Below are 12,460 nucleotides of genomic sequence, written 5' to 3'. Positions count from 1 at the left end.
AAAAGCTACTAGCTAATGAAGAACAGAAGAAATATAGACATGCAGATCAAAAGGTAGACAAGGTCAACCCCCTGTCTAGGAAACAGATAGGTGTATATTCCAAGTTGGGAAAATACGGCCAGGTTTGGGTCCATTACCTTGACTATCTGAATTCCCATAGAGTCATCATCAGGATTACTCCTGTCATTAAAAGTGAAGCGCATGGTTTTGTCCCAGTCAATGGCGATACTGTGCAGATAATGATCTGCCAGAGTTAACCAAACCTAAAATATTAATAGATTAAAAAAGTAAAGTAAGATACATAATTTCACCATTTAATTAGATAATACTTATTACATTCAAGAAAAAAAAATGACAACTGGACCCTAAATAGCTCTCATGTAAAAATCTACCAGAACGTAAAAAAAATGTTCGAGTACCAGTTCAGTACCAGTTAGAGCCTTTCTTTAAATTAATATATATTGAGTTCTACATATGTGTCACTGACCTGGTTAGTAGAGATGCTATTGAAAAAATTTTCAATAATTTTTTCACTTCATTCATTATATTATCTGGGTAAGCTTATTATAAACTTTATATTTAAATTTAATTTATATTTAAATTAACATTGATACTCAGACAAGTGTCACACATACACACCTCTTTTTCTGTTTCTCTCCCTCTCTTTCTCTTATACACACACACACACACACACACACACACACAGCACAAAGCAAACCACACTTAAAGAGGTTTGGTTTTTTTTTTTTGGTTTCTGGTCCAGACCCAGTAATGTTCAGGGGTTACTAGCTATGCACTCAGAAAACTCTCTTGGATTGGGGGACTGTATGGGACACCAGGGGATCGAAACCAGGTCTGTCCTGGGTCAACCACTTGCAAGGCAAAAGCTCTACCGCTGCACTACCACTTCGGCCCCTCAAAAATTGTTTCTGAAAGCAATACTTAATAATATCCTTCTTTGAAGAGGCCACATCTAGAAGTGCACAGGATTTACTGTTGGCTCTTACTCAAGAATCACTCCTTGTGGTCATTTGACTGGATCATTTGGTGGTCACTTGGCTATGTGCTATCTGTACTATCTCTTTTGGTCTCTATATCAATTCTCAGGTATTATTTTAAGGAATTGCAAACTCTAGAAGTATTAAAGTCATACTCTTAAGTTGAGAATATTTCAAATTTTAGTAGTTGAATCTAATTCACAAAGAATAACACTGATTAAATTTCTGAAACCTATCAGTTAGGCTCTTACCAAGATCATGTTCAAATATCCACAGGATGCCTTCAACTTACATATGAATTAAGCATCTCAAACTTAACAGATCCAAAAATTAATCGCCCAATCAATCACCATCATAACAATATACACATACACACACACACCTGCTTTCCCATCTAAGTAAAGAGCAATAATTCTACATACCCAGCAGCACAGATAAAACTCTTAAAGTCATTGCTGTTATACCTTATATTCAATCCAAATAGAATTTGTGCCATCTCAGCCTTTTAAGTATATCTTAAAAGTATATCAAGTATACAGTATCTTAAAACCAAATGACTCTCCAAATCCATGACCTCAGTCTTGGTCTATCCCTTGCCAAATACTGAAAGTACTGGTCTTCTTATCCCTCATATTTTCAAGTTAGCCACACTTAAAAACCTAAGTGAAAATTTAATTTTAATTCCAATGTAAATTGTACCATGTCACTTTACTGATAAAAAAAAAAAAAAACAACAACAAATTCCCAATCCTTCCCATGTTTCACTCTGTGAAAGTTCAACTCTGACTTTCCAGGTCCTTCAAAACTGCATCTCCCTAGTCTCATCACCTTACCTCTAACACCATCTCTGCAATTGCTTCTCCTTTGTTCACTAGGCAGCTGTCACCCAAGCTCATCTCTCCCTTTGATCTAATTTGTCTGAAAGGCAAAAATACCTAAGGGTATCTCCCCACCTGCTTAGAGTACTCCACCCCAAAGCTGAGGCAAGACCAACAGCTCACTCCCTTCAGGGCCTGATTCAAATGTCACCTTGCTATTTAAAATTCCACCTCCTCACTCCCATTCTCCCACACTTGCCTTATTCCTTTCTCTGCTTTATTTTTATCCATTGCATATATCACCATCTGACATACTTTATATTAAATCCACATATACTCCACAAAGACAAAAGCTTGGGGATATTTGTTTCACTGTGTGTTAGTATCCCCCATCTCCAGAATAGTATGTGGCATAAATATAGAGAAAAAGTATTCAGTCGATACTTCAGTCTATAAATACCGAAGAAAAATGGGCAACACATGGCTCAACCTACATTATCCTATGTGACATTTTAGACACTAGGGCATTTAGACACAATGACCCTTTGCATTTTAGCCCTCTGCCTCTGCCTACCTTTCTCCTCCATTCTTTCGGTATTCCTGTTGACAGCCTGGCAACTGCCTTGAGAGCATCGTACCACTAGAAACAGAAGAAATAATAGTAAAGTGATTAAATTAATGTGGATAAGTCTTTTTCAACTTTTTTTTCTGGGCCACTCCACAGGGAGAGGGGGGACATCTGGAGGTAATCCTGGCCCTGTGCTTGGAAGCATCAGCCATTGGTGATGCTTGGGAGACCAACTCAGTGTCAGGGATCATGTAAGGGTTGGTGGCAAGCAAGGTAAGAAACTTACCTCCTGTATTACCCCTCTAGCCCCAACCCTTTTCCCATCTTGACACCTGCAGAGTATGGCGCAATGTTTACAACACACTGGGGTAAACAGTCAAAGCTACTTTCAGTTAGATAAGTCTAGTTTGATGGATTGACTACCCGCAGGCCCATTTCTAAAGTACCCTTAACACCTCTGTGAGTCATTTGAATATAGATAGATAGATAGATAGATAGATAGATAGATAGATAGATAGATAGATAGATAGATAGATAGATGATAGATGATAGATGATAGATAGATAGATAGATAGATAGATAGATAGATAGATAGATAGATAGATAGATAGATAGATAGATAGATAGATAGATAGATAGATAGATAGATGTATATATAATGGTTTGGCGGCCCCCATTCTGAAACTGAAACAAGTATTATAATTTCAAAATAACAAAAATTTCATGTTTTAATATTTTTCCATAAAGGCACTATTATTATTATTATTATAAAGAGCAAATTTCTGGGCAGGAAATACAGAACAAAGGGGAAGATGCTTGCCTTGCTGGCCACCAACCTGAGTTTGATACTTGGCACCATATATGGTCCCCAATCCCTTCCAGGAGTGTTCCTTGAGCAGAGTCAGGTGTAATCCCTGAACACTGCAGAGTGTGGCCCACAAAGAAGTTTTAAAAAGGTAAAAAAATATAGTAAAAGTATAAGCCCAGGATATCTGTGCCCTTGCATATTACTTTTAGCTATAATTTAAAAAACCAGGTTCAACTTTGTATGCATATGTTAATTTTCCCACTTTGAGACTATATCTCAGGCACCCTGTAAATATCCCCAAATAAAAATATTTTTAAAAAAGAAAAGAAAAATGTTACCTGCTGAAACCCATTTTGACCTAAAGATGGCTCAAGAGTGAACTTCAACTTTGTGTCTACTCCTAAAAAGAAAGATAGATAAATGTTAATTTAGGGGAACATAACTTTTTTTAAATGAGCCTTATACCATGATCATAAAGTTTTCAAACTTTTCTTGACTAAATGGCACCAACTTTGTTAAAAGATAAATATTACTAACTGAAATAGACATGATAGCCACAGAATGAAGAATTTTTTTGGCATTCCTGTTGATGGGTCTGGCAACTGTTCTGAGAGCACATAAAACAAAAGCATGAAGCTAATCATATAGGAGAGCAACTTCCGCATGTGTTTAGGCAAAACAGAGAAGTGACACCATGGGCTTGGAGTCACACAGGCTCTATTCAGCTTTAGTTCACACAGTCAAACAAAAAGTTTGACTAAACAAAAGTTTAGTCTCCATCTTGATTCTGTTTAGTGGGGTGCATGGAGGAATATGTTCTTTTGTTTGTCTTTATTTACGGACCATACCTGTTGGTTCTCTGAGGCTACTCTTGGCTCTGTGATCAGTGTTCATATTGGCAACGTTAGGTGACCATGTGGTGCTGGATATCAAACTGGGGTCAGTGGCAAGGGAAGTTAAGTGTCTTAGCCCCTATATTGTCTCTCCAGTCCTATTCTTTATCTTTAAAATGTAGGGGTTAGAGTAATAGTACAGAGGTTAAGGCACTTGCCTTGTATGCAAGAAATCAGTTTGATCCCCAGCACCTATTTGGTCCCCACTGAGATAGAGTCAGGAAAATAGAGAGTCTCAGAGCACCACCAGGTATGACTCCCAAAATAATAAATTAAAAACAATAATAATTTATTTTCATGAATTATTATGACAATAAAGTATAAGTTACCTAGCACAGTCTTTAAAATATTTGTAAAACTGGGCTAAAGAGGTAGAACAGTGGGTCAGGAGCTTGCCTTGTATGCGGGAGACCTGGGTTTGATCCCCAGCATCCCGTATGATCTCCTGAGCACTGCCAGGAGTAAGCCCTGAGTGCAGATCCAGGAATAACCCCTAAGCATTGATGGATGTAGCCCAAAACCCAAACAAGAAATATCTGTAAAACAGTAAAACATTTGTAAAACACTATACAGATTTTTTCTAGGTCAATATGTCTATTAAGCATACTTTGAAGCCTATCAGAGGTTATGAAAATAATATGTCACTCATAGACTAATCCATTTAAGCAATTCAATTTGTATATTTTCATAGGTCTTTAAATTCTGCCTTATATAACTATTCATTGAAGATAAAGCTATATGTGATTGTTTACAGGCTACAAGTTAAAAATAGAGCTGGACTCTAATTCTAAGTAATATATGGCTATAGATAAACTTTTTTAACTCAATTTCAAAGCCTATAAAGTCAATTAATAGAAATATAAAAGTGGGACCAGCGAGGTGGCGCTAGAGGTAGTGTGTCTGCCTTGCAAGCACTAGCCAAGGAAGGACTGTGGTTCGATCCCCGGTGTCCCATATGGTCCCCCCAAGCAAGGGGCAATTTCTGAGTGCTTAGCCAGGAGTAACCCCTGAGCATCAAATGGGTGTGGTCCAAAAATAAAACAAAAAAAGAAATATAAAAGCTATAAATGTACAGTAATATTAAACTTTTTCAGAATTTCACATTAGAAATATCAAAGTTATTCAAGTGAAAATATAGAACAGTGTTCCCGCTTAAAATCTATTTTAATAGAATTAAATCTGAAAAGATAACATATTTTTCTTCTATAATTTCAGTTTACCTTTTAAAAGGTTTTATTACTTAAAAGCTATGGACCAATATATACCAAGTATTATGAATAATAGTAAGTTTTATAATTTTAGCTTCTCATTCATGTTGTTTTCCTTCTATGGTATTGATTTCAGACTATTATATTTTTACCACATAACTTCCCCCATCCTGTTTTTAAGTAATACATCTTTTAAAAAAGCATCTAATGGTTACATCCCACATTTTTTGCAAAATAAATTGAGCATAAAATCTTCAACAAGGGGGCCAGAGGAGATAATACAGTGGGTAAGGTGTTATGCCTACAAGCAGCCAGCTGACCCTGCTTTTATTCCTGGCATCCCATAGATCCCTCAGAAATCACCAAGAGTGAAGCCTAAGTGCAGAACCAGGTGTAACCCTCTAGTATTGCCAGGTGTGACCCAAAACCAAAAACAAATTTGCAAGGATTATGCAATAAAATGCAGTAGGCATGCTCCACAACTTTCACTGTTCAGAGTTAATCTACAACTAGAATTTCTCCAGAATATGTAAAATTAGAATAATAGATTTGTCTTTTTTAAAATCATGTCAAGAAGCTGGAAAGAAGGGCTAGAGGAAAGTTCAGTGCACAGGAAGATTGCCTTGCATGTGGCAGACCCGGGTTCCATCCCAAGCAGCCCCTATGGTCTCCTGAGTACTACTAGGAGTAATACCAGAGACAGAAGTAAACCCTGAGAATGGTCAGATGTGGAAACCCACTCACCCCCCAAAAAAAGAAACTGGAAAGTAATGTGTCTGACTTGCCTACACCCAACATAGTATTCAGAAACCCTCCTTGGAGTCCTGGAAATTGAATACCTGAGCTGAATCCTAAAATTTCAAATCAAGCTATGGTAGAGAATCTTAGACATACAATCAATGCCTTGATATTTTTCAAAACACCAGGGCCATTTATTCTCCACTTTCCACCTACCCCCCAGCCCCATCCAGGGTTTAACTCCGGTAGTTCCCAGGTCATACTTAATTAAGGCCCAACCTGTACCAAATTTCTAGGTGGAACATTTCAGGGCAGTGGTTGTCTGGGAGAGGTGAGGCCTCACAGCTCTGGCAGGAGTGGAGGTGGTGGGATGGGGTGGAGTGTGGGTAGCAAAGGTACCTATTCAAATCAAAACATAGCTTTAAAGCCTCAAGGCAGTTTACTTAGGCAATATTGCCTTCCCCTGGCGGTATATTAAATAGCTCCAGAGATTCTCGCCACTGAGAAGCTTTCGATGAAAAGTTCTGCCTCAGGACAATGGCAATACAGTGCCTCCAATTGGGGCGCAGGATCGAAAGCCTAATGAGATAGACGCCTGGTGAGGTTGCTGTCCAGATGCCGGGTGCTGAATGGAGGCGCGTAAAGGCATGACGTTGGCTTTCTCTTCTAACAAAGACCTGGAAATTCGGCCCTGCTCTGATTTATTTCAACTCACCTAAATGCCTGAGGATTCCCTGCACAGAAACCCCAATACACTCCCTTGACTTCTGCAGAGCACCTGCTGGGAATCTTATTGTTCACCTTGCTGAAACCTGGCTGGGGTGAGTCAAAACCACAAACTATTTTTCTCATGATCAAAGAAAAAAAAAAATGAGTCACCAGGTTTAATTGGGATTGGATTTAAGTGGGATTGATCGTTTGCCGCTGCCGGCATGCAAAACATAAATAAATAAAAAGCTAAAATCAGGTCATGTTCACCTCACCTCTTCTCCCTGGATAAAGGGAACAGAGATTTACATTTCATCTGATAATGACCACTGCTCTGGATTCAGAAATACAAAACACTCTGAACGTGGGAAGATTTTTTTTTAAAAGAGTAAAGGAAGGCAGTGAATAAATACAACCTACTCTGTAACTAGACACTTCCTTGGGGAGAAAAAAAAAAACACGAAAAAAATAACAATACACAGAAACCACGAGGTCGGAAAAGCAGTGCCGCTCGGAAAAGCAGTGACGCTTTCAGCACCCTTCGGGACTCAGGGTCTGGGCAGAGTCTCCCCCAGGCAGCCTCGGGGATAGCGGGTCCCCCAAGGATCTGGGAGGCAGAGGGAGGGTGGTGGGGAGCCCCTCCAGGGACAGATGAGCTGAAACACCGATGCCAGCACATGCAGCTCCCTCAGAGGCCAGAAACCTCAATGCACAGGCACCCGTGCAGGGCAGGGCTGCGGCTCGTCAGACCCAAGGGGAAAGAAGCCAGGCCGGCTGGTAGAGCAGAGTTCCGCAGCTTAGAGAAGCAGAGAAGTGTAAACACAGGCTGCTGGCATGGGGGTTGGGGAGCGGTAATTTTGCAAGGCCAGCCCGTTCCTGTACCCCGCAGCTAAGATCCTACCTGCGAAGAGAGATTCCTGCTTGCTGGGCTCAGACACATACATACATACATACATACATACATACATACATACATACATATTCCATGATAGAGTTCCAACCCTGCTGACCTGGCATTCCTAACCAGAGACCCCAGACAATGCACCACCTGAGTTTAGCTTTGCAGCCACTGCCTCCTCTCCAAAGAACAAGCATGCATCCTTGTATGCCTCTGCACGTCTCTCTCTCTCTCCAAGCCCAGAGCACCATTGCAGCCCAGCTCAGTCGCAGCTCGCCACCACCATCACCACCACCACCACCACCACCTCCCAGCTGATCCCCTTGTCTACACCAGCTGGAGAGGTGCAGAGGAAGCAGCAGCAGAGAGTCCGGCCTCAGTGGGTCGCTGCTGCCCAGCTGGGTGCCCGGCTGTGTTTTTTATTTTGCCCTCCCCGCCTCTCTGAGCCCAGCAAACCATTCTCTCCCCACACTCCCGCTTCCCAGCGGACGCTCCCCGGCCTAGCCAAGGTGCAATCGAATGAGGCAGAGAGGCTGTAGCCGCACCCGCTCTGCTCTCGGGGACCCCAGGGTCTCTGCAGCCCCGGGACCTAGCCTCACCCGGCTCCAGGGTGCAGAGCAGCCGGGGAGCGGTCCTAGAAATGCAGTTGCGCTTCTTGAGGACATTGCTCAGGATAGTGCCCACGCCGCCGCCGCCGCCGCCACCACCACCGCTGCCACCGCCACCACCGGAGCCCGGTCGCTTCGGGCATCTGCCCCCGCGTCGCAGGGAGCCGGTCAGCTTGTCCTGCCTCATCGGAGCGCGCTCCGGGGCCCAGCCACCCCGCCCGAGGTGGCTGGGGGTCCGGGGACTTGTGCGCGCAGCGAGCGCTTTGGAGAGGTTGGATGGATGCGATGCGCGCGGAGCCTCGGGGAAGGCAAGCCGCTCCCTCCGAGCGCCTAGGCTGGCAGCGGGCACTGCAGTGCGGAGCGGAGTGGCAGGGTTCGGCAGCACAGAGCTGGGGAGGGAAGGAGAGGGGAGGGAAGGGGAGGAGAAAGCGGCTGCGCTCCCGCCCCCAATCCCAGCATCACCCCTGTGTGCAGGCGGGGCTGAGCACCTGCAGCCGGGTGGTCCTAGATCTGTAGAATCTGGGAGCCCTTCCGACCCTGCGAGGACCATCTCGGAGTCCAGGCAGCATCCCTGAAGGGAGGCACCCAAGACCCAAGGAAGCATGGCTCTGGTGCTGAGAGATGATGCTCCGGTAGGAAGGCACCGCAGCACGCGCACGCACACACACACACACACACACACACACACACACACACACAATACACAGACAGACAGAAGACAGATGGACAGACAGACAGACGAGATAGATAGATAGACACGCACAGCTAGCACCCTGAGGCCCGTGCAGGCAGAGGTGGACTCCATGGTCTAAGCTTCAGCCTACCATGGGTGCCCTTTGCTAGCTTTTCAAGAGAGGCTTGGGAAGCACCTAAGGAATAAAGAAATCCTGGTGGTTGTTCTTGGAAGCATGGATTTGAAGACAAAATAAAAACTGGGGTGGAGTGGGGGCTCCCGTTTCAAAGCAGTTTTAAGGCCAGAGCAAGAAAGGCTTGCAAGGCCAATCAGGGTTTGATCCTGGGTACCCCACCCCAGCACCCTGAGAACTTCAGGGGATAGTCCCCACAAAAATAATTAAAAGAAATAAGATAAAAAATAAATGAAGCGGCGGGGGAGTGCTCAGTATAGAGCACATGTCTTGCCTGTATGGGATCCTAAGTTTACACACACACAACAGGGGGGAAAAGGACAGGGAGAATTTAGAGGGTATAAATGTAGGGAGAAATACAAAGGTTTTCTTATTTATTTGTTTTTTGTTTTCATCTTGTTTGTTTTGGGGGCTATACAGATTACTCCTGGCTCTGTACTCAAAAAAGTATTTTCTGGTAGGTTCTGAAGACCATTTGGGATGCAGGGATCGAACCCTGATAGGACAAGCTTAAGGCAAAGGCCCACTGTGTTATTACTCCAGCCCCAGAAAACAGACCTTTTCAAAGTGTTGTGTAAGCGTAGTTTTGATACATAAATGACGTTATACTTTTAATACTAATAAATAAAAAGACTAAATATAAGTGAAGACAAATGAACCTAAATCTATATCACATTGATAACATAAATACACACAAAAATAAGTTACTTTATAAAACAGTTATATTATCCTGTACATCAATTTGGTACCTATTTCAAGATTTAAAAAAAATCTGTAGACATAGCTTGTATGTCATTCAGTCACACTATTTCTGTTAATATTGATATTAGTTTAAAATTATGGTCCATGAATATTTTAAAGAATAAAGCCAATAATTAATCAATGTCAAGCAACCAAAATGTTTTTACTGTAACAGAAATGACAAGTGTGAAATCAAGAAATGAAATTTTGTTAATTCTATAGTAGCATAATTAAATGAGAAATTACTGTAAATTCATCTTTTGTCTTTTCAAAATATATATATACATCCACTGATGTATATTTTAGGTTTAGAACTGAGGACAATCTAGCAACAATAAGTATCCCTATATCCCAGATTGTGATCTCTAAAAACCATTCCCCACTCTTCTCCTTTGGAGTATGCAGGCCCCAACCACCACTGCCAAAAATCACAAGTTTGAAACATCTTGAAGAAAGGATAGAAGCGCCCAATGATTAAAAGGTGATGTCAAAAGGACATGAGAAAGGCTTACATAAGCTACTACCAGTGAAAGATAGAACAATAAGGACATCAATAATAATTGATTGAAAACTATTGTCTTCTTAATGCATTTTGTTTTTATTTTCCTGGCTTTGTGTCACACCAGCAAAACTTGGGATTATTCCTGATGGGCCTCAAAAGACCATATGTAGTATTGGGTTTGAACCTAGGGTGGTACCTGATTCTGCTTCCACCATTGGGTGGTACCTGATTCTAGGGGATAAAAACAAGGGTCTGTGGAAGGCGAGAGGTTTTTTGCTGGAACTAAGGCTGAGACTTTGGACTTCAGTCTTGTCCACCGAATAAAGCTAATATTTCCACAAGCCTGACTGTCTGCGAGCTGTTTACCCGCTGTTTCACCTCAGAACCATTGGCTGGACAGGGTGTCAGATGTGTGCTCTGAGCTGGAGGGGAAAGACTTCATCCTCCATCCCTCCATCAGTCAACCTTTTCAGGGGCTGACTTGCAACAGTCGGCCACTCACTGTACCATTACTCCAACCCTTTAAATGCAATACAATCCTAATGATATCCTAAAACCATGAGCTACAACAGACCAAACTATACGGTTGAAGTATACCTCATAAAAAAGATCGAAAGTCACTGAATTGTCACCTTAATTAAATTACCACACTATGAACCAGTGTACAAGAAAGGCTCCAGTCCATGGGTCCAAAAAAGGTTGAAGAAGTCTAAATTAAGAGAATCTCCCAAAAAGTCATTCTTGTGACTCTGACATATGTATTTTCAATCAATATTCTCTGGGCTTTGTAAAATGCTCCAGATAGAGATAGCAATGCCAGGATTGGTACAATTATAGCGATGGAATATATATTTCACATGTAAGTATATTTCTTGAATATAGTCCTTTTCAAAAGTAAACTAGGCTGATAAGAAATATGTAAATTCTTCAGAATCCTGACGAAAACAGCTGGGTATGGTTCCAAACCTGAAAATAAATACTTTTCCAGGGACAGGAGATAGGAGTTAGGTCATTTGCCCTACATGTAACCAAACAAGTTTATCTCAAGCACCATATTGTCTTCCTGCAGGCTCACAAGCCCTGCTGGTATTATCACTACAAGAGTGTTGCCCTTAAATATCTACCAGGCCCACTAAGCACCTCTTGAAAGATTTCCATCATCCCAACAGAGGAATTTTCAGTTCATCACTTTCGGAGATGAAGTCATTGTTTAGTTTCGATTTCCCAACATTTTACACCATGCTCAGGTATGGAATCTATGCCTCAGTGGCCTGACACTTTTATACTTTCAGTACATATTTGTTCTCCTTTCGCTTTCTCTTAAGAAGTTGCCCACAGAATGTTCTGGGCTATCCTACCTGTGATGAGTATGAGAGAAGAGCCTGGTCAGATACATTTTGGGTCAAGTTTTTAAAGCACAATAGATCTCTGAGAATGAAAGTTTCCAAAATTAAAGGGAGATTAAGCGTGGAAGGAAAAAGGACAATAAGAATAACCTGGTAACTACACACAGTCTCAGCTCCCAGAATGCTTTTCCACTTGAATTTTATAGAGGATTCTGTTCTCTTTTATACAAGGGAGGCTACTGACACTCCCTTTGGGGCTCTGTGCAAGCAGGAAAGACAACCTCAACAGCCAAGAGCTGGAACAATGGGCCTTGCTCACCAAAGCTGGATCAGCCCTGGGACTGGCTGACCTAGGCTACTCCAACCTTCCTTCCTCCTTCAGTCCTGACTGTGCTTACCAAGCACACACTTGACTGTCAATTGACTTTCTATATAGTCTTTGCTACAGAGGACAGAGCATACTGACCATTTACCAACAATCAATATCCACAATTTTGCCCCCACTCAAATGTGCTATATTCAGCAAATTCCTGAACAGCCAAAACTGCGGTCTAGATTCTCAATTGCAACCCTCATTTGTGCCTTGGCTGACAGGGGCTTGTGGACTTTTCTAGATGGAAATTCTATTACACCTCCCCTCGATATTTCCAAGAAAAACTCACTTGTTAAATGAAAATGTTTTCTTAATGAGACCTGTGAGAAACAGTTCAGCATTCATGGGTAAAACATGCACCACTGGATCTGAGTTTAAACAACAGTA

The 12,460-nt window shown here is 41.9% G+C and overlaps 1 protein-coding gene across 1 annotated transcript in view; it reads right to left on the bottom strand.

The window, feature by feature from the left end:
* Positions 1 to 8,618, bottom strand: part of TBC1D30 (TBC1 domain family member 30) — a 60,357-nt gene extending 51,739 nt beyond the window's left edge. The window contains exons 1-4 of the mRNA XM_049782742.1: positions 8,237 to 8,618; positions 3,531 to 3,592; positions 2,391 to 2,456; positions 138 to 263 (exon numbers count right to left, since the gene is read on the bottom strand). Of these exons, the coding sequence (XP_049638699.1) occupies positions 138 to 263; positions 2,391 to 2,456; positions 3,531 to 3,592; positions 8,237 to 8,432 (450 nt within the window). The 5' untranslated portion in view covers positions 8,433 to 8,618. The remainder of the gene's footprint in view (positions 1 to 137; positions 264 to 2,390; positions 2,457 to 3,530; positions 3,593 to 8,236) is intronic.
* Positions 8,619 to 12,460: the final 3,842 nt, after the last annotated feature.

Source organism: Suncus etruscus, chromosome 11, assembly GCF_024139225.1.
Source record: "Suncus etruscus isolate mSunEtr1 chromosome 11, mSunEtr1.pri.cur, whole genome shotgun sequence".
NCBI lineage: Eukaryota > Metazoa > Chordata > Mammalia > Eulipotyphla > Soricidae > Suncus > Suncus etruscus.
Note: the sequence above shows the minus strand (reverse complement) of the source record. Positions and strands in the feature narration are given on the sequence as shown.